Source organism: Molothrus ater, chromosome 21 (assembly GCF_012460135.2).
Source record: "Molothrus ater isolate BHLD 08-10-18 breed brown headed cowbird chromosome 21, BPBGC_Mater_1.1, whole genome shotgun sequence".
In the NCBI taxonomy this organism is placed as follows: Eukaryota; Metazoa; Chordata; class Aves; order Passeriformes; family Icteridae; genus Molothrus; species Molothrus ater.
The window spans coordinates 4918281-4939310 of record NC_050498.2 but is presented as its reverse complement, the minus strand read 5'-3'; the positions used below and the strand labels follow the sequence as shown (position 1 = coordinate 4939310).

Below are 21030 nucleotides of genomic sequence, written 5' to 3'. Positions count from 1 at the left end.
TTATAAATAATCAAAAGGCAAAGGCTGATAAATGTCTGATTATTTGCAAGCACTGCAAATAAATTTCATTTCTGCCCGTAGAAGTAATTCCCTTGCACTTTTCTAGTGCTTTACTGATTATTTATTCAAAAAGAACTTTGTGTTTTCTCAGGTAAAGCATTCCTTGGAAAGAGAACACCCTGTGCAGGGCAGTTGGAATTTGCAAGGCTGAACTGGGGCTGTGTGTAGACTAAAATACAACATGTAGTGAGAGATGTGTGGAAAACTCCTTTGGAAGGAGCCTGCTCTTCCTTCAAACCCCTTTGTGAGACACAGCCCCTACGGCTGGGTGTGCAATTTATGATGGCAAGGAGCAAGGGAAAGATAAAATTTCCACTTCAGCCATCTTTCACTGTTATTGCTTTTGATTGTTTTGACAGAGCACATTAAAAAAAAAATCTTATTTTTACCTTCTCTGTTTTTTTTTATATTTCCCTTCGATAGCAGGTCCTCTGAGCTAAACCCCACAGCACACACATTATATAGCACCCAATCTGATCACAGCACAGACCTGGGAAGAGTCTCCAATAAAACCCCACACACATCCCCTTTGACACCCCCAGAGTTGTTTCCTTTCCTGACCAATTTCTCATTCCCATTAGGGAGAAACGAAACCCATTTCTGGCACAGCCCCTCCAAACCAAGAACAAACAGTTTGCATTAACCTTCCCTCACTCTCAAATGTCCATATGCTGAAAAAACTCAGTGTTTTCCTGTTCTCCAGACTGAACCCAACTGGGTTTAATTGTGCCACATCCAGAGAGCAGATTTGTGTTTAAAGGCAGAATTGTTTCTGTGCCTACAGAGGAGCAACACGGAGACAAAATACTGAGCAAATCCAGCGTGGCACTGGGCTGTAACTGCAGTGATCCCTTGCAGAAAGAACACTCTATTAACCAATTTATCCAGACACTGACACCTGGCATTCACTTGGTCTCCATGTTTGAACTTTTACTTGAAAACTACACCCAAGTTTTGTTTTAAAAAAATAAAGTCGTGAACACGGATCCTTTTTGAAATAAAAATATTTAGCGTTTTTAATGCTTACTATTTTTCCTTTAAAGATTTAGGAGAAAAAGTAAATTATTTTGAATATACTGTTTCTGCAAGGCAACACCGCTCCTCCAAACACACAACAAGGCTCCAATTTCACTTTAAGTGCTTGCAAGATTAAGACCCTAAAAGCCAAGGGTGTTAACATAATACACTTATTTTACAAAACTGGAGACAAAGGAATCTTGAACAGATGGAAGAAGGCTTCCTCAAAACACAGACCCAACCTCCCTTTACTTCAAAATAAATATATTCACATTATTTTTAAAGGTAAGTTGTGACAACCTTGTTGATTAGTGCAATTCATGTGGCAGGATTCGCTTTTCCCTTGCTCTGTACTGCATACTGAAAATAAGGCAATTAAATGAGAAAATTAATTCCATTAATTAAAAATGTTCAGTCTCGAGCAAGACAGAATGATCTGAGCTGTATAAATGTACATAAACCAAAATGTTTTCCTTGACATGTGCTTTCCTTCAAGAAGGATAAATTTCACAGCACAAAGCAATGATACTGCTATTTTAACAGCATCATAAAGCTGGAGAGAGATATATAAAAGGTCTGTTTTATCTTTTAAAGAGAAACCCCCTGATGTACATAGGAAAATTTACAAGTAAAATACCACCCTTCCCACAAATTCCTTACTGGTGAGCCCGAGTGAAAACTCTGGTCAGGTCCGGAAAGAAAATGATTAAACTTTGCTGAATCCATAAAGCACTGTAGCTGGAGTTTCAATACAGATCATTTTATAGTAAAATTAAAATAGAAGCCCTTTTTAATTATATAAAGTGTGCACATTATTACTGAGGAGAGAAATACACGCTTTCCTCAAGAACCATAAAATTGGCTGCTGGGAATTAGACTTCAGCTGCAATTATTATATGGTCCTATAAAGGATATTGAAAGTCTGATAAAATTGCACCCTTGTCATGTAACAGCGATGCTTAATGCTAAATAACCACTCTGCAGCATTCCAGGCATAGCTTCCCTCAAACATCATCCTCCCTTCTCACACCAAAAAGAAAACACAGCAGCATTGGGGAGCTAAAAGTGTACCTAAATATTTGAAATACCAAATGAACAGGTCAAAAGATATGTAAAGCCACGCGGAGGCAAAAGAGCACGTGTGATAAATGAATACTGATGGCTGTTTATTAAGGAGAGCTCTCCATGGATACCCACCCAACCCTCCATGGACACTGCCCAGCCCTCCATGGATACTGCCCAACCTAGCAGACTACACAGGATGAGAAGGAATAAAAAAAAAGAGCAACACAATGGAGCAGAGTGACAAAGAGCAGTGCCATACATTCCTAATGGCTGCTCTCCTTCTCCTTGCAGCGTGTGTTGTAAACTGTGAGTATTTGTGACGTGCACGCAGCTACAGGAGACTGACTGGACATCTCCCGGAGAACCTGGAATTTACTTCTACCTCAGACCTCCAGGTAAGAGCATGGGCATAAAACCTGGAGATATTTCCCATCCCACAGACTCCACTGCACTCCCAACTCAGCCAGGCTGAAGATTTTATGTATATTAAGAATATCAAAGAAATATTTCTGTGACAGGTGACATAAGGCACGCGCAGGAGACGGCAGGGCAGGAGAGAGGCTGTGGGGTGGGAGCAGGGCTGTAAATTTCGCTCCTGCAAATGAAAGAAAAAATTCTTTCTCCTACGAAGAAGTCCTGACAAAGTCCCTCACCATTTCATATAAATCCTGGTGGGTGGGATATAAATCCTACCTTCTCCTCAAGGCTTGGTCTGATCTGCTGCTCAGATCCCAGCACCTGTGATGTGCCAGGCTTCAGCAAGAAGCCTCTGCACAAGAGCACACCAAGGATCCCACACAGCTCTTGTTTGACACCACTTCTCAGTCGTGAAAAAAGCCAGACTGTTCCAACTCAAACCTACTCAGCTTCCTACCAAATTATGGCAGGAAGCTGCAGCGAGTGTTAGTGTGGAGATGCAGGGGCTGCAGAGCCTCTCCCCAGCGCTCATGCTGGGCTCCCAGGCTGCAGATATTTTGGGAATGTTTCCATGGAGGGGTTTCTCTCCAAGCCAGAGCTCTGGGTGCCCATCCCAGGCCCACACTGCTCATGCCACAAACTGCCCGTGACAGTCAGGACCCTCTCCGAGTTATCCACTCCTCCCATGGCATGAGGTGGGCAGAGGGAGCTGTTCTGTGCTCAGCAGAACGTTACTGAAAGTCTGAGCAGGAAATAAATGAAGGAAAACTCACAGACCACAGCTGACTAACCTAAAAACAACATTTCCAAGGCGGTTGTGGCCCAGGAAGAGCGTGGTGAGTCCCTGCATCCCTATACTGGGCACTGCTCAACTATGAATGGGAAAGCATAAAAAAATACATTTGTTAGCTCACACTGAGCATCTGAAAACACTGACCTTTCAACCAGTTAATCATTAAACTAAAACATTAAAAATTTAATTTTTATTTGAAGCATGCATGAAATTAGCTCCTTAAATGGTAGAACCAGTAAAGGCCAGGGTACTATGAAGCCTTAGAAGTATTTAAAAGTATTAATTACACCTCAAAATCCCTCTTGAGGTATTTTGAATATTATATATATACATGATGATAATGTTTTATAAAACTATAAAATGACACAGAGTCATGTGCCAACAGCTCAGTCAGGCCAAGATGTGGCAGTGGAGACTTGGGCTCCTCACCCCCTCTCAGCTGTGGGTACAGCTGCAAAAAGAAAAATCTGCTCAGGCAGTTATTTATTTACCACTGGGGAAAACAAAAAAAATCAACTCCCAAAATGTAAAAAGAAATGAACTGAAACCAAATGCCAAACAAAGAAAGTTCGTATGCCAAACAAAAGGGAAGTTGAAAACACATACAATAAAGGCCTTTGAATAAAATTTATGATCACACTTACACTGCAGAGAACTGAAATTTGGTAGTGATTTACTTTTCAGTAAGACTTTTTCTTTTGTTTTTCTTGGAAGGAATGAAAAGTTTTCTCTATCCTTTCAAAGTACAAATATTGCTTTTTCTTGGTGAAGCTTCAAGATGCCTTTTTTTTTTGTTAAAATTGTCTGAACCCTCTGACAAAAATACGGAGGATCCTAGAGTATCATAATAATATAAATTGATTAATAGAAACATTGACATGTAGATGCAATGAGAAGTCCTGAAATGTGCCACAGTTGTAGTTCTCTCCATTAGAAACAATACAGGAGTCTGTCAGTTCCAGAACAAAGCCATTGCTCGTATTTACCTTATTAAAGGTAGGAAAATTGCCCAGTAGCATTCACACAAACATGAACCATTAGTTTCTCAGAATAAGGGAATAATTAGCTTACCTGGAACATCAATTAATCTCTTATAAACATTCAAGAAGGCTGCCTCTGCTTCTTTGCTTCGTTTACCCAATGCATCAATCTAAAAGGGGAGATGAGAAAAGAAGCTTTAAGACTTGTTCCAACACAACTCTCACACTCAGAGCTATAAATATAAATTAATAATTTCACGTGAAACTAGTAAGTACATAAAAAGTGAACCCAAGTCTCCTGTGTACAGCTCCTACAGAAGCAGTCCTAAAAGACTGTTCCTGCTACATTTGAACTGAATATAAAGTCCATTTTTCAGCCCAATAACAAGCATCAATATTTTCATGACCCCTCCTGCCTGTTGTGATTCTTCACTTTAAATCTTTGTAAAAAGCCTGGTACTTGCCAGGCAGATTCTCTCCTCAACAACTGTTTTCCTTTACCACTTATTGAGATCTAGCACAGCAAACAGAACTGTGGCCACTTCTGATGTCCCACTCTGCCTTTATTGTGGTAAATAGATTTTTCTATTATTTCCAATGAGCCCATGAGGAGATGCAAAAATGAACTTGTTGAGCACCCTGTGATACTTAACACTAAATAACTGTGCATCTTCTACATGCAAAGAAGTTTTCTAATACAGCTCAGGCACAGTCTGCACTCCTGAGCTCCTCTGACCAGCTTCTCCTTGTGTTCTGTAACACACACAATACTCATCTAAGAATTTATTTTTATCATTTTATTATTTTCCCCCTATGTCTGTATTTTCATCTAAAACTCCATTGTACAAGGAAAGGCAGCTTAATGGCTCTGAGAATAAAATACCTATTCCACAGCAACTTTTATTCTGTAAACATGTATTTTCCTATTGTAGCAGAAAGCAGAGGATTTTCTATTGCTTGATATTGACAATAAACAACCAAACTGACTCAGGATCAGATCCAGTGAATTAAAACTCCAAAGCAGAGGGACAGAAAGGGAAACAGGAAAGCCTGACACAGCTCTGTGGCAGCTTACCCAAATCAGGAAACCAAAGGCATGGAGATTATCGTTCCCATATTTTAATAAAAGGCAAGGAAGGATCTGAAGAACTGCAGATACAAAGGCCTGATATCAATTCTTCTGTGTATTTGAAAGGCACTGAATATTATGGAACCATTAAAAGGTGCGGACGTCACCGCGGCCTAAAAAAAGGAAGGCCCTGTCTGAAAAACGTCCTTGAATTCTTTCTCTACATTATTGATTCATAGATAAGGCAGAAACAATGGCCAGAGTTTACTGTATCTGTATTTCAGGAAAGTATCTGATATTTTATTCTGCAGGAGGGGGATTTGCAGCACTGGGAAGCGTGTGACCAGGCCAGGGCTTTGCCAGCGCCGCATACCCGGGAGAGGAAGAGGAGGGGAGATAAAGCAGGAGGGTGCTGCGGGGTCAGCCCTGGTGCCACTTGTGTTTCCTTTGTCCTGAAACGCCTCTGTGAGGAGAAGGGAAAGGTTTGGGAAGGGAGAGGGGGCAATCCTACAACGTGGGTGATTAAATAAAGCAGGGAGTGGGAGCGCGGCGGGTGCGGATCAGGTCACGGCTGGAAAGGGACTTGTCAGGATCATCACGGGCAGGATTAAGGCCACAAAACCAAAGGACAATCGTAGAAATCACCCAGAAGCACAATGCCCAAGGTATAAGCCAAGAAAAGGCCTGGAGGGGAGGAGGGTCAAGGAGGGAAATAAGGACACGGGCAGCGGCCACGCAGCGTTTGGCAGCAGCAGCGAGGAAATCTTGGGAGATACGGGAGAGGCTGGGAAGAGACAACTTCTGGCAACACAATACAAGGCTGTACTTAAAGAAATAAACCAAATTCCTATTCCACTTACATCCCCCCAGGATCTGCATTAATTTATGGAGACGGGTGGAGGTGTGGTGTAACTGACACCTGACCTATTTAGAGCTTATCAAAGGGTATTGGAAAAGTGATAAATGAGCATCAGATGTTGAAGAGGTGGAGGATGTGGAGAGCAGATATAAATTCTCAAGAAGAGCTGGCCGTGCTGCTCTTTCAGAGTTTATCAAGAAAGACCACAGAAAGGCAGTGGAATCTCCCAGGGCATCCGACCTGCCACAGAGCAAGGGATTGATGGTTGTGAATAACCCACTTAATAATCTGCATTTGAGCAATCCCAGATGGACTGATGCTCATTAGGGAAGGAGAACAGAAGCAATTCGGAGAGAACATTTTCACACGAGGAGTAGCTGAGAGGAGCCTGTGGAAGGAAGTGCCAAAGGCAGGGAGGCCCTGGATGTGTAAATCCATGCTGGGGAGTGTCAGGCACCGCTCGGGGATGGGGTGAGAAGGAAGGGGCAGCACCAGGGACGCTTGTGCAGTTGAGCTGTTCCATGGGTGCACAGAGACTCTCTGAAGGCCAAAGCACACCATATGTTACACTTCTGGACTTCAACGTTCCCACATACAATCTTCTCTCGCTGCTGCTAGGCAGAGAGCAGCCAAATTTAAATTACTATTATTAAATACAATTAGCATTACAGCACTGATTCTGTACTGTATTTTGAAAAATTCATTTGCCCCTTTTATGAAAAGCAAAGCACTTAAAATGCTTCCATTTCTGGGAAATAACAGGATGGATTTGTTTTCCTATTACAGTTTTTCCACATTTTAATAAAGAGCATTTGTACTTTTATTCTCTCTAAGTATTATAGAAGGTGTGGTTTATTTGCTCCTTACCAGTTATAGAGTGATGGAAATATAAACCAGATTTGAAACAACATCTTGCAAGGAGATCAGAGACTTTCCAAAGGAAGCAGTTTGTAAATCACAGGTATTTTACACCCTTTTTTCACCCTCAAATTCAAAACCAGAATTCCAAACAATCCCACTAGGCAGAAATATGGTTTTATGTTTTAGTTGTTAAAAAAAATAAATCAACCTGTCTGGTTTAAAGTTTTACTAAAAATGAGCACTGCAACTATTTTATATCTTAAAATAAAATTTAGAAAAAGCACTATGACAACTTTAACTGGAATAAAAAGATAATTAGGCATGCCAACACCCAGGTGCATAAGGAAATAAGGGAGGAAAAAGACATCAAAAATAGCGAAATATAAATGAAGTCCAGAGAGAGAGGAAACAGAGCACTGAAATGACATGGAAATATTTGGAAGTTCACTGAAAATTTTTCAAATCAAAGTAAAATTGTTTTAGGAGCCAGCAAGGCTGAGCTGCAATCAGCTCACATTAAAACTGTTGAACTACATTATAAAACTCTTGCTGAACATTTTTATTTGACTCTAAAAACTTCAGGGACCCTGAAAGAAGTCAACTTATAATTACACTCGCGTTGTCTTGACACGAGCTTAGCTCCAAATCTTAATTTATCTAAACCAGGCCCCATTATGTCTTCTCTGAGCAGAAAGAAACAACAGTGACCTCTGTATTCCCCACCACCCCCATAAACATATGTTCACTTTTAAGTTTTGGCATCCTATTTGTCTTGATAATACCACTGGCGCTGCAGTGAGATAACAGAAATGAGACACCAGGAATCCTCCCTGCTCAGCACAGCCTTCATCTCCCTCCTCATCCCTGAAACATCACCAGAGCTACACAGAGGAGCTGCAGCCAGACTGGGCTGAGACCAGTCCTTCCTTTGTCCACCTTGCTTTTCCAGGTCAAGCGCTCTCCTGAGTTGATGCTCAGGGTACCAAGGTCACCCTGGAGATTGAGTGTCTCCCCTTCCCCTCCAGAATCATCTCCTTCCAACCTGCCATGAAGATCTCCATGGTCTGATCCCACTCTGCCTTTGCTGTCTGACACTTGCTCCCCCAAGAACATGGACAGCCTAGTTCAGGAGTACTTGGTTCCAGTCTCATACCCACTGCACCTGGCTGAAATCAAAATATCATCCATGGACTGCACGGATTTATCTCCACATCTACATAAGCACCACAAATCTGGCACCCAGGCCAGGGAAGGTGCTGAACTCAGGTTTCTCTGAATGTTGCCTCTTTCAGCTCTGTCCAGCCAAGTTCAGAAGGACAGAAGCAAAGCCTGTGCCTTGAGTTTGGGATCTGTCAGTTTTGATGCAGTAGGAGATTTCAGCATTAATTCAAGTCTGATGTTTAGTGCCCCACAACCTCCTGAGCAGGGTCTGCAGGGCTGGGATGCTCTGGGCTGTATGAACCTGGTATCACCTCATGGGCTGCAGTCAGACTGAAGGATGCACACCTCTGCTCCTGAATTTCCAGATGGAACAGGATGATGAAGCTCTCTGCAAGGAAGCTGGACTGGAAGCCAGATGCCAGCACATCCTGCACTGACACTTGAATTCTCTGAACTGAGGGGTATCAGCACTTCAACACATCTCTGAGCACGAGACTGGCACATGTGCTGCTCCTCTTGGATTCACTCAGCACCCCAAAGACAGCTCCTTTGTGAGGGTTCCCAGTGCTGTGTGTGTCTGGCATTACCAAAGCACTGGTGATTTACTCTCAGTGCCACAAGTGTTCACACAACTGTGCTAAATGTGAACTTTGCAGTCCCAGCTCTTCCACTTATCCTCATAGTTCTCCACATTAGTTCCCACTCTTGTTAACCACCTTAACATGTCTTTTACTGTCCTGCACACAATCTGGAACTAATTTATCAAGCAAAAATAAATTATTTAAAAGAGAAGTTATTTTTCTGTTCTGATTTTTCATAAATGGATGCCTTAAGGAGACACCCATCCCTTTTCCCTTACACATCTTCTGTCGTATTGTTTTGCATCACGAAGTTTTTCCATTTGTCTTCAATTACTACGAGTTACCAAAACACCATTAAGAACTGGAAGAACCATATGAAACAAAGGGAAAAGCACAAGAACAACTCATTAAAGCACCACTCTCTTAAGCCATGCTGTATTCTTGAATAACTGCTTGGGAATCAAATGGTGGCTATAGCAGGAATATTAATGCATCAGTCTTGCTTTGAAGCCTGTAAATACAGTTGGCTTAATTTCCCTTTCTTAATACCAAGAGATACCTATATTAATAAATAAATTTATAAAAATAACATTGTAATTTACAAATTAATAAAAATTTATTCACCGTCTCTTAGTTTATTTTGCCACTGACAAAAGAAAAAGTAAAAAATTCTTATTTTTAGCTTTGTTGCAATTAAAACAGTTTTGAAGCAAAATTATAAAGAATTTATTTCTGTGCAGTTGCTTAAGGCATATGGCATGGATTTTAGCTGGGCTATAAATTCTTTAACAGAATTAAGGACTTCAGAGTGGATCCAACACCAATCTGTTTAACAAAGCTGCTTGGGCTGGGACAGAGGTACCAGGAAAGAGCCTGGGAAGGGCACCCCTGCCTCAGCAACTTGTTGGTTTAACCTCAAGTTCAGCAGAGAGCTTTAGGAAAGACCCAAACACCTCAACTTTCCAATTCTGCTCCCTCCACTGTGAAACAGCTGCAACCTTGAACCCTTTAAAACCTCCTCTTCCTTTCATGCCCAGATAAATCCTGATTTTCCCAGACAAACCACGCTGCCATCCCCTGAGGAATGCTCTCACAGGACAGCTCCTTGCTGCTTTTCCAAACTCTGATCTTCCTTCCCAGTAAAGCAGCCCAGCCCAACACGTGCCTGCAGATATTGAGAGCAGAGCCACAGCTCTGATTAAACCCTGTTTGCCACCCTGCCTTTGGATCAGCAGCTGTGCTGTCCCTGCTGGACCTGTCCTGGAGCCTGGATACCCCACCTGCCTCCCTCCTCAGCTCCCTCTGCCCTTCAGAGCAGGTTTCCCAGCCCCTGCTCTCCCCCAGCTCCCAGCCCATCCGTGGGGCAGGCAGGGAGCAGCCCTGCTCCCTCCTCCTGCTGCTGCTGGAGTGTGATTCAGCTCAGTGGCTCGGTGAAGAACTAAGGAAGGAGAGAAAGAATTTATTTCCATTGTGCTGGCAAACTGAACTGACTCATGCTGTGCATTTGCTGGGCTCAGCACGGGGGAGGAGGTGGGACCCAGAGCTGGGGCAAGGACACCCCATGGCATGGGTCCCTCATCCCTGCACAGATCAGCAGGAACAGCACAAAACCAGTGACAAGAATGGGTGGCACAAGGGAGCTCAGAGTGCCAAATGTTACCAAAAATCTCTTTTATTGATCAATCTTTACAGTATGAAAGTGGATTAACTTTGTTCATGTCTAATTAGTTCATTTTATACACTCTGATGTAATGACACGTTACAATTTTCCTGGAGGCTTTTTGGTGTTTTTTCATGCTCAAGTAAAACCAATCAAAGGACAGCCTGGTCCTGGAAATAAGGACTTTCCTCATGGAAGGATAAAGGATACTCCTGAGCACCAAGCTAATGCCAACATCCCAGCCCCTCTGACACTTTATTCAAACCCTCACAGTGTTTTCTGGTGTCACAAACCAGTAACTCCAGCAATCAGGGATGCCTGGATCCTGTTTCTGTGGAAATAGGGTTGATTTGCAATGTTTTACTCCAATTAGTAAGTGTGGGTGTTAGTGATTAGTCAAATTGTGTTGTACCTGAATTGTAAGGGGTGTAAAAACCTTGTGTGAAACCAGATATGGGGTGCACTAATTTGGCTGCACAAGGAATAATTATTTACCTTTGTAATTCTACATTTTGCATCCCAAAATGTAGAATTTGGGATGCAAATTCTCTCCTTAAGTCAGCACAGGCCAGTTGTGAATTTTCTTAATGCCAAAAAGGTAAAACAAAGAAGTGACCTCTGAACAGGGGACACATCCTTCCCCCAGAACTGGAAGAAGATCTTTCTAATGAATAAATCAACAAATCATTTTTTCTGTCACCAAAGAGGGAGATGTCAGAGCTTGCCAGTTCTCATCCTCGAGGTTCTGGGAGAGCACAAGGATGGACAGCAACTCTGGCCATGCCAGCCCAGCCATGTTGGGGAAATGGGGCAGGGAGGAAGGGCAGAAAGCCAGGACAGAGCAGCCTGGGCTACCCCACACCAGCCCCAGCAGCAGGAACTCTGTGTAAGGTGAGTGGTGCCCTCACCTGCTCATGCACCTCCAGGCTCTGACCTGGAACCCACAATCACTCCTCTCCCTCATGGATGATCCAAACTTCTGTTTAGGTATTTTAAAAAAAATTAGGTCAGAGCAATCTGTTCAAGAAGGAGCTCATTAACCACCTTTGTGCAATAAATACCAAGATGCACCCTTTTCCTGGTGTTTTGTACTGAAATCACCCTCTTGCTTCTCTTTTCTGACAAAGCAAGACCAGACACCAGCTTCTATAGAGCCTCACAGTAATAAAAATAAAATAGTGATAAAAACCTGTAATGAACAGAGCTAATTCTGTAATAAATACAGAGATAATTCTGTATTCGGAGAAACAGGGACTCAGCAGAATACCTCGCCCAGCCCAGCCCTCCCATCCCCATTCCTTCCAGCACACTTCAAGCTCTCTTTTTTTCTCCTGAGGATGAGAAGACACTCCTGACCCTGTGAGCTGCACCAGTGCTGCCTGTCGGAATCCTGAATAAACTGAATTTCCCACCACTGTTCCCGTTGCCCCCGAGCGCGTGGCAGCGGCACAGACAGCCCACCAGCTGCCAACAGGAATTTCAGCACTTTGTCAATTATGTAAAAATAAGAGGATTTGGGCTGATCCTCCTCAAAGTTACTCTGGTAGTCTCTGCTGTCTTGGCACAAGTTGTCTGCAAGTTGGAGAGGAACCTGCAAGGGAAGGTGCACGGTGCCCGTCGCTGCCTCTGGTGGGATGTGCAAGGCTGGGGACTTTGTTATCCCCACAGCTGAGAGCTGTCCCAGCAAGGAAAAGAGGATTATTGATATAATATTGATATATATATTGATATAAAGGAAAAGGATATTACTGCTATAATAAGAGAGGCTCTGTATTTGAGAGTCTCTGCAGTTCTGCCCCTCCCCTGCAGGTCAGTGTCTCCTCTTGGGGACGCTTCTGGCCCTGCAGCAGCCACCCCACGTGCTCAGCAGGGAGAGCTCATCTGCCAGTGAGATGCTGGAGTATATTTAAATCACCTTCCTCAGGAAAGATGTTGTTTAAACTGCAATCAAGCCAGCCAAAAATAAATAAATAATCATTTACACACTTCTGTAAACAAAGAAATGAAAGCGCTGTGGAGCTGCCGTTACCCCAAGAGCAGGTCACGACCTCTTCCTGCTTTGGGGAACGGAACTGAGATGAAAAGTGGACTTTAAAAGAGAATTAACTGCCAAAAACATTCACTTTTGGTAAATAGAAGGTTTTGATGATCCTTCCACTGGAAAGCAGGGAGGCTGTGGGCCCAAACACGAGCGCTGGATTTTGATGTATGCTGTTGACTTCCCCAACACAGAGCAATTTGTAATAGCTTTGCCACGCTGTTGTTTTCAAAGCTCCTGCTACATCACAAGCATTTATTTCTGACCACAAAATTACATTTATTCAACAGAAAGCAGCTCAGGGTCTTTAAGAGGTTAACTTCTGGAGTGCTTGGCTGCTCTCCAGCCTCCCTACGAGCATCAGTGCTAACGCAAGGCACACAACAGCACCCAGGCTGGCCGTGATTAATAGAGTGCTGAACACGCTGCTTTCCACATACACACACTTTTCATTCCCTTGCTTCCATAGATCATGGACTTATCCTCAAAATATCTGACTGAAATTGAATTTGGCTTCTCTCTCAACCGTTCATTTCCTATGTTATGCAAGGTTATATCCTTTTCTGCATGAGCAGAACCAAACCAGCTGCAGCTTTTGAGAAGAAAATGTGTTTTCAATTATGAAGTTGGCCTGAATATTGAACTACAGTTCTACTGCTGCTCTAATTGAGCCATCATGGAGTGAATGTACAGGAAAGAAATTGTATTAATTAGGTTTGGAAATTTAACATAAGGAAATTAAAGGGGGTAAAATAGAAAAAATATGAGTATCAGCTCAGGAATAATCTCTCAAAATGCAGAAGGAACGTAGGTCTGAAGTGGTTTAGGCACACACATTATTAGAGTACTCCTTCAAAGACATGATTAGTAGTTCCAGCACATCAAACTGATTTTCAGCTTCTGTTGTCTGCATATGGAAAATTATTAGATTACTGACTGACCAAATTAATAGTTTAAAGAGCAATTCAGCTGAGTGGGGAGCCAGAGTGGTCTCATCAGAATGGCAATACCCTTAAAAGTACTTGCTCTGGGAGAAGAATATGAGAAATGGCTTTCACAGACATCAAGTCCAGCACGTTGTTTTGGAGTCTGTGCCTTAGAGGGTTCTCCAAATGAGGGATTACTGCATTACTGTTGGACAGTGCTCTTATGCCACATGAAAAGAATGCTAATGACCTCAGGAAATCCTTTTCCAGCCTTAAAATATCTGTCTGATGACTTTACAAATACAGATTCCAACATTAGACTTCCATACCACAACTTCAGCTCTGTAAATTAACATAGCCCAAGAACATCCCTTCTTTTTTAATTGGTTTTTTTTCAGATTTCATGTACAAATATCCATCCACTGATGTACCCATGGTAAAGCACAGTGACCTACCCAAAACACAGCTTATTCAGACAGCTAATGGCAGGGATGCCTTGCTAATTATATATAATAATCATGTCATGATTGCATGGTGAAGCTCTTTAACCTTTCCTGATTCTGTCCTGTATTTAGCCCAGCATAGGGAGAGGGAACCATTAATAAGTTGCATCCTCAAGTTAATGGCAAGGAAAAGGAAAAGCAAGACAGAGATTTAAGATCAAAATGACAGGAATTTTACACTTCTGAAATTAATGACTTTTAACTGTCTTGCTCACAATAGCATATTTACACCACCCAGACCTTAAATCTTCCAGGGAAGGCAGAGAAGTTACCCACAGATTTCAAAAGAACAGTACCATCAGCTCTGAAGCAGACACAACATTCTGTTAAATTAGAAAACTGCCTTCAAATTTCCATTAAGATCCTAAATAAGGAAAAAGTACTATAATAAAACTATTCTCCAGTGATGAATTAATAGGGGCTCATGCTGAACTAGGAATGCATTTGAAAATTTGTAGTATGCTAAATTCCATTTCATAGTGCTTTTACTTTAACTCTTATCATAAAAATCCAGTTACTTAACGCACTGAGATCTATACAAAAAAAGTTATTTCCAAGTACTAATGGAAACTGAATATTTGATAACTGGAACAGTTGTTATCTGAATGAATGAGATAAATAACCAAGGAACAAAGAATGTTCTGCTTTGTCCGGTATTTATAAATTCATATGATATAAAGGGAAAATACTGGGGGGAAGCATCAACATTCCATGCTCAAACTGAAGAGAAAAATTGGCTGAAGTGACCTGTGGGTTTGTTTAAAAAAGCCAACTGGCCCCAGGTTTACCAGCAGCTCCCATAAATCGTGTTTGGGAGGGGACATAAATACCTGAGCTTAACTTCCCCTCTCTCCAAGTCACGTCAGGCTCACCCAGGCACAGTTCAAGGACAGTTTAAGTCAACCTGAGCTGACACATTTGTGCTGCTCCTGCCCCTGGCTTTGCTCTCCTGGCCTCTCCCCTGTGCTGAGAAGCTGCTCTGAACCCACCTGGTGGAAAACTAAGGCAGCAAAAAGAGGGGGAAAAACCCCAGCTTTGTGCTGAACGTGGGCTCACAGCAGAAAAAGTGCTGAGCAAAGGCAGGGGTGGGGAGCAGGAACACAGCAATATCCATGTAAAGCTGCTTAAACACCTGGGCTTATCTGAGCTGCCCCCATCCTCTGACCTGCTGGCCCTCCCTGGAGCCCAGAGCCCCGTGGACAGTTGGCAAAAGCCCATTTCCCTTCTGATGTGGAGTCCAGGTTATTATTTCATGCCAAAAGCACCTAACTCTGTCTAAGAGCAGAGTTTGGGCAAAGGATGAGGCAGCAGCAGCACTGGGGGCTGGACACAGGAGTCAGAGGGAGAGTCTCCCACAGGGAAATGGAGAATTTGCATCAGGCAAGAACCTTTTCCCTCAGTGCTGAGTGAGCAGCTGGTGGTGCCCCACATTTCCATATTGCCACCCACAATGCCTATGGAGGCTGCTCCTACAGCATTCCCTACTCCTGCTCCAGGACACTCATTCTCCAGCAGAAAGGACCCTAAAAAACATTTACCCTCACCACTTCACTGACCTCTGTTTTATTTATTCACTGCTGTTGATCTTTAAAAAAAAAAAAAAAAAAACCAAAATCACTGAAAAGTTTGGATTGGAAGGGACCTTAAAGCCCATCCTGTTCCAGCTCCCTTGCCATGTGCACCTTCCACTAGAGCAGGTTACTGAGAGCCCCATCCAGCCTGGCCTTGGACACTTCCAGGGATAAATGTGGGGCTGAAAACTGATGTGTGTGTAGTAAAATAGGGGAACCTCTTGCCCTATTCCTCCTCCCTGCTCACATCCCATCCCACAGGTAGTGTGTGACCAAAGGTCCCTCTGCCAGCTCCTCCCAGGACATTAAAGATCACCTGCCAGGTAATAAATTTTTGCCAGGCAATCCCAGGGGGCTGCTGAGGTCAGTGTCTGTTCCCAGCAGTGTTGCTCCCTCAGCCTCTCAAGGGACAGGAATTGAGGCACCTCCTGTGGATTTGAAATGGAGAGAAGCCTATTGCTCGACAAAACTTGTTTTTGAGATACCCAGAGCAGTTATCTCCTGATGTTTTAGAAAGTCAGCCTTAACAACAACCAGAAACCAGATCTATATCCTGAACAATCAAATATAACTCAACAGAACAGGCTCATCTCCTTGGTATTTTGATTTGTCTCCAAAACAAGATACAGTAATTACATCTATAATCAAATACCATAATTCACAGTTTAATGTGGTGCATTTATGTAGTCAATCATGATTAGTTCAGGTTTTTTAGGTTTCTGAAACCCTGTCTCGATTAGGGAGACAGGAATCACCAGCTCAGAGATTCAGCAGCACAATCTTTTCATGTATTTGTGCTTCATTTACGTAACAGGGGATTACAACAACAAATTTTACTCTGGTGAGGTTGAATTTATACCAAAATAAACTTCACTTTTATATCAGTGAAGCAAAACTACAGGAGAGGAGTGTGTGTGAGCCATGCCAAGGTAACAGGGAGCTGTCTCCACCGGGGAAGATCTAATGGAAGAATCTCCTTCACTGTAGCCAAATTTAAATTCATGCTTTTTACTTGATCCTCAGACATCCCCTTCATTAAAGAACAGTGCTGAAAGCACACATGCACTTTTCAGTCAGTGCATTGCAAGCTTGAAACTGAAGTGAAAAGGTTCTGAGAGCACTGCAATGCACTCAGAGCAATTTTAAAGTGTAAATTTCCATTGGCAAACGGACTCACACAAGTCATTCTTTGTTCTCACAAATGTCTGTTGGATGTATCAAGGACAAAGTTATCCTGTTTATTTATTTCTAGCAATACTTGGGAAATCAGGTTGTAAAACAAAAAGTACCATGCTGCTTTTGAATGAGGGATTATTGCCTGGTTGGGACACAGATTTAGCAGGATGTAGAGGTGATGAGGATTGCAAGCCTCACTAAGGGGAGTTGTGCACTTAAATCCCTACCCTGCAAACATGCTCCTGAACTTCCCTGTGCTGATGGAACTGCCACAATCTAAAGTCAGTGAAGAGCTCATGGGCTGAGGAAGTGCTGGAACAGAAATCTTGAGGGGCAGAGCTGTGCAATGTGTATCAGTGTGAGCTCAAGCCTCCATCCAGCACCCTGGGCAGGCACGGAGCTTTACAAGGACAAATGGAATTTCCACCTTCCTCCCTGATGCTTTCTGAGCAGCACAACCACAGCTCCCATCTGGCCACAGCAAGAATGGAAAACTCATTGGCCCAGCTGCCTTTGCCAGTAGAAACCCTTCAGAATAACAACAGTTGGCTTTTAAACCCCTGAGCACTCTGCTGGTGTGTTCTGTGAGGAGAAACCCGAGCGGGAGCCAGCAGCGGGGCTGGAGCCCCTGCAGCCTCCCCAACAAACCCCTGCCAGCCCAAGGCTTTCCCTCAGCCCTCTGCAATACAACGTTTTACAGCTGAAAAGCTCTGCAGGGAGAACAATTTGCAATATTTTGGTGTTTTTTGAGGGCACCACACTGCATTCAGTAACAGCTCAAGCTGGAGGGTCAGTGAGGCCCAGTGAGCTGGATGGGCCACAGTGACAGAGGCTCAGGGACCTCAGAGCAAAGTCACCAGTTCAGATTGTCCAGTGCAAACCCTGAATCACAGAACGACCTGGGTTGGAAGGGACCTTAAGGATCATCTTGTTCCACACCACTGCCATGGGAGGGGACATTTTCCTCTATCCCAGGTTTCTCAGTGTTGCCATCTTATTGCAAAGGTTCCATGCTGTTGTATCCTCATCACAAAAGTTTCTCACCTCTTCGGTGTTTCCCATGGGCAGCTCCTCAGAGCACTGACTCTTTATTCTTCACAAAGCAGCCAAATGACTCCAGTTCCCTTCCCAACCAGCCACCCCACTCTTTTATAGCATCTTCTTCTCATTGCTTACAGCTGTGGCCTGTTCAAGTCAGGCCTGCTCCTACTCTTTGCTAACTGACCCAGCTGTAACTCCTTAGGGGTAAGATTACTTTCTACACTATCTTTATTTCCTTATATTCTATCCCCCTATAGCTCAGAGCCCCATCCAACCTGGTTTTAAACACTCTCAGGGATGGGGCAGCCACAGCTTGTCTGGACAACCTGTGCCAAGGCCTCCCCACCCTCACAGGAAGGAATTTCTTCCCAATATCCAATCTAAACCTATTCTCTGTCAGTTTGAAGCCATCCCCCTTGTCCTGCCACTTTGTGCTCTTGTAAAACCTCCCTTTCCATCTTTCAGGCTCCCTTCAGATGCTGACATTCCCTGCACACACAAAATGCAAAGGGCTGAGCCCTGGGGGCTCTGTGGCCACACGTGGCTCATGTGAAGCAACACTGAAAACATGAGAAGAAGAAGCAGAAGCAGCTCTTACCTCTCCCTGGAAACTCTTCAGTAATGGAGCTACCTGTTTGCGCAGGTCCTGGAAGACACAAGCAGGATATGCCATCAGAAACACTGGAAAGGACAAGTCATCATCATGTTTTTCCTGATGTTATTTTCAGTTCTCAAGCGTTACTAAAGTTCTGTGTTTTGTGGGAGATTAGATTAAAATAGAATTGTACCTGGAGTTCACTTTGAGCAGGTGTGAATTTCCAGTTTGACACACCCCTGCATGTGCTGCAAATGGTAACAATTACCCAAACTGTGGTGGGGCTGGCCAAGCACTGAATGCCTTCATTCCCCTAATTCAGCTGAAACATTATTGAGATTAGCAGCAAATGTCTCTATCCACCTCCACAGCAGCTACACCTCTGAACTTATGCCAAGGAAATTCCCACAAATGGAAGCCAGGCTTAAAGGAAGATGATTCTGGACCATCATTTCAACTACAAGTGTTGCCATTTTGAAAAATCTCTGGTTTATTTATTATTTTCCCAAGAGTGCTCTGGCTTTAGTCATCAGAGAACTGGAGCTCATTGAAGATGACAAGTATTATTTGTGTAACTCAAAATTTCTTCTTACAAATTACAACATACTCAGTGCTACAAAATTCATTAAAATACTGCCCACAAAATCACTCTAAAGGTTTATAGCATATTTTTACTTAGCAGCTGAGATAATTTAAGACAAAAAAGGTACATTTATTGTACATAAAATTTCCTATGGCTTCACTTCTAAGCTGGTTTGGGTCTAATTCACTTACAAATTCAATAATTCTTATTATGTGTGTGCCTGAAGAATAAAATCCAGTAACTTTGCAGAGGCCACTATTAGTCATGCACAGCCAAGGTGCTGATTCCTGCTTTTGCCACTGACAAGGCACAAGCAGCCACTTCATGGTGCACCTCCAGCTGGAAATGAATCTGGAAGAGAATTAAACCAATAACCTGAAGCTGCATCACCTGGGAGGGCAGCACTGATGCTGCTGCTGCAGGGAAAGGGGAGATTTCCCATTGCTGGAGCCTTCCAAGGCTCAGCTGAGCAGAACTAGTGCTAAATGAGTGCTAAAGAACCATTGTTAAGGCCAGGTGAGATTTGGCCAGACTCTGGACAACCCCATGTACTGCCCACAACTGGAACAGTCACCATGAAATCTTCCTCCCTCCACACAGGCCAAAGTCCCTGAGCTGCCTGAACCTCGTGCAGGGGGCCACAAAGACATCTTTGAAGCATTTTTTCTATATACAGAAGGGTCTGTTGAGGCCTCAAGGTTTTCAGAAAAGAAGGTGACCTTAAAAAGTTGGTAAATTCTCTTTTCCAACACATTTACTTACACATCTACAGTCATGCAACATATTGGATGTTAAACCACTCACCAAAACACTCTCAGCCTTGGGTTTAATCTGATTTTCCTGAAGGAAAAGTAGGCTTTTGAGAGAAGTGATTTTTGTCATTTAAATGACAAGTCATGCAGAGAGTTGGAGTATCAGGAGTTCTCCCACTCCCTGAGAAATGGCTTAGGGGGCCCAAGGCAAATGAAGCTATCAAAGACAAATGATCAGTCAAATTTCATTTCTGACATGGTTATTGCACTAAAATACAGCTTAATCCCCATCAAGTCAAGGATAATATTGCAGCTTTCTGAGCTGCCTCTTTGGACTGAACCAAACTGTGCTTCTGTTCTTAGGCCAAGCCAAGTCACCCAAATGTTTCCTGGTAAATCCTGCTGCCTGTTTTGGGACACAAAAAGGTTGGACACTGTCCTTGTGGATCACAAACATCTACAAATTACATTTCTACCAAAGCAAACTGGCAGGTTGAGCAGCTTTTCCCCACTCCCTGCCTTCTCAGGGAGACCTGAGGGCTGTGCACGTTTTAGAACATGTTTTCTTTGTAACCTGATGATGCTGACATTGAGGAAAGTAACAATAACCACTGATGGTAAAATAAATGCCCACATTCAAGGCCAAAATCTGGCAGAGGCAGTTTTAGTGCCCAGTGAAATTACAAACAGAATTAGATTTACAGCCCGGATACCGGCACCCTTTATAAAATCAGGAAAAATTATATCATCCAAGCAAAACAGCTTTTCTTGAAATAAAAATCTCAGCTGGTTGAAAATCACTGGGTTTAGGGGTTTTTGTCCCTGATATTGCCTTTGAATTTACTGACTTGTTTGGCACCAGCCAGAAAAGTGATGTCAGAAGTGAAGGCAGAGGCAGGAGAATGTCATCCTTGCTCCTGTGGCCATGGCAAGCTCTAGCCAAGATCCTGCTCTTTAATGCCTCCTCTGGCACATCCTGACTTCTGAAAGACAGGATTTGCAGCACTTTTGATTTCAGGATATAAACTATGTCAGGACTTCACCTTCATATTCATCTTGAATAATGAGGGATGTTGTTGTTGGCTGTTTGTAGCAGCAGAGAGGGAGAGAAGGAGGATGGAGAGGAATAGAAGGAGCATCCCAAAGCCATGAAAACAGAAACAAAAAGGAAGAAACCTTTTCAAGTGAATTGATTTAGCAAACTCAGGATGCTAAACATTAATCCCAGCAATCAGAACATTACCAAGCAAAATTCATGCCATCATGGGAAAACAAGTGCTTGATTCAGACAGCAGCTTGTGCTGGGGGTGAAACTGATTTTA

At 43.1% G+C, this 21030-nt stretch overlaps 1 protein-coding gene across 1 annotated transcript in view; it reads right to left on the bottom strand.

Annotated features, from left to right (window-relative positions):
* The window catches only part of CUX1 (cut like homeobox 1), a 242749-nt gene that overhangs the window by 117463 nt on the left and 104256 nt on the right, over window positions 1-21030 (bottom strand). The window contains 2 exon segments of the mRNA XM_054517048.1: window positions 4424-4502; window positions 18377-18424. Coding sequence (XP_054373023.1) covers window positions 4424-4502; window positions 18377-18424 — 127 coding nt within the window.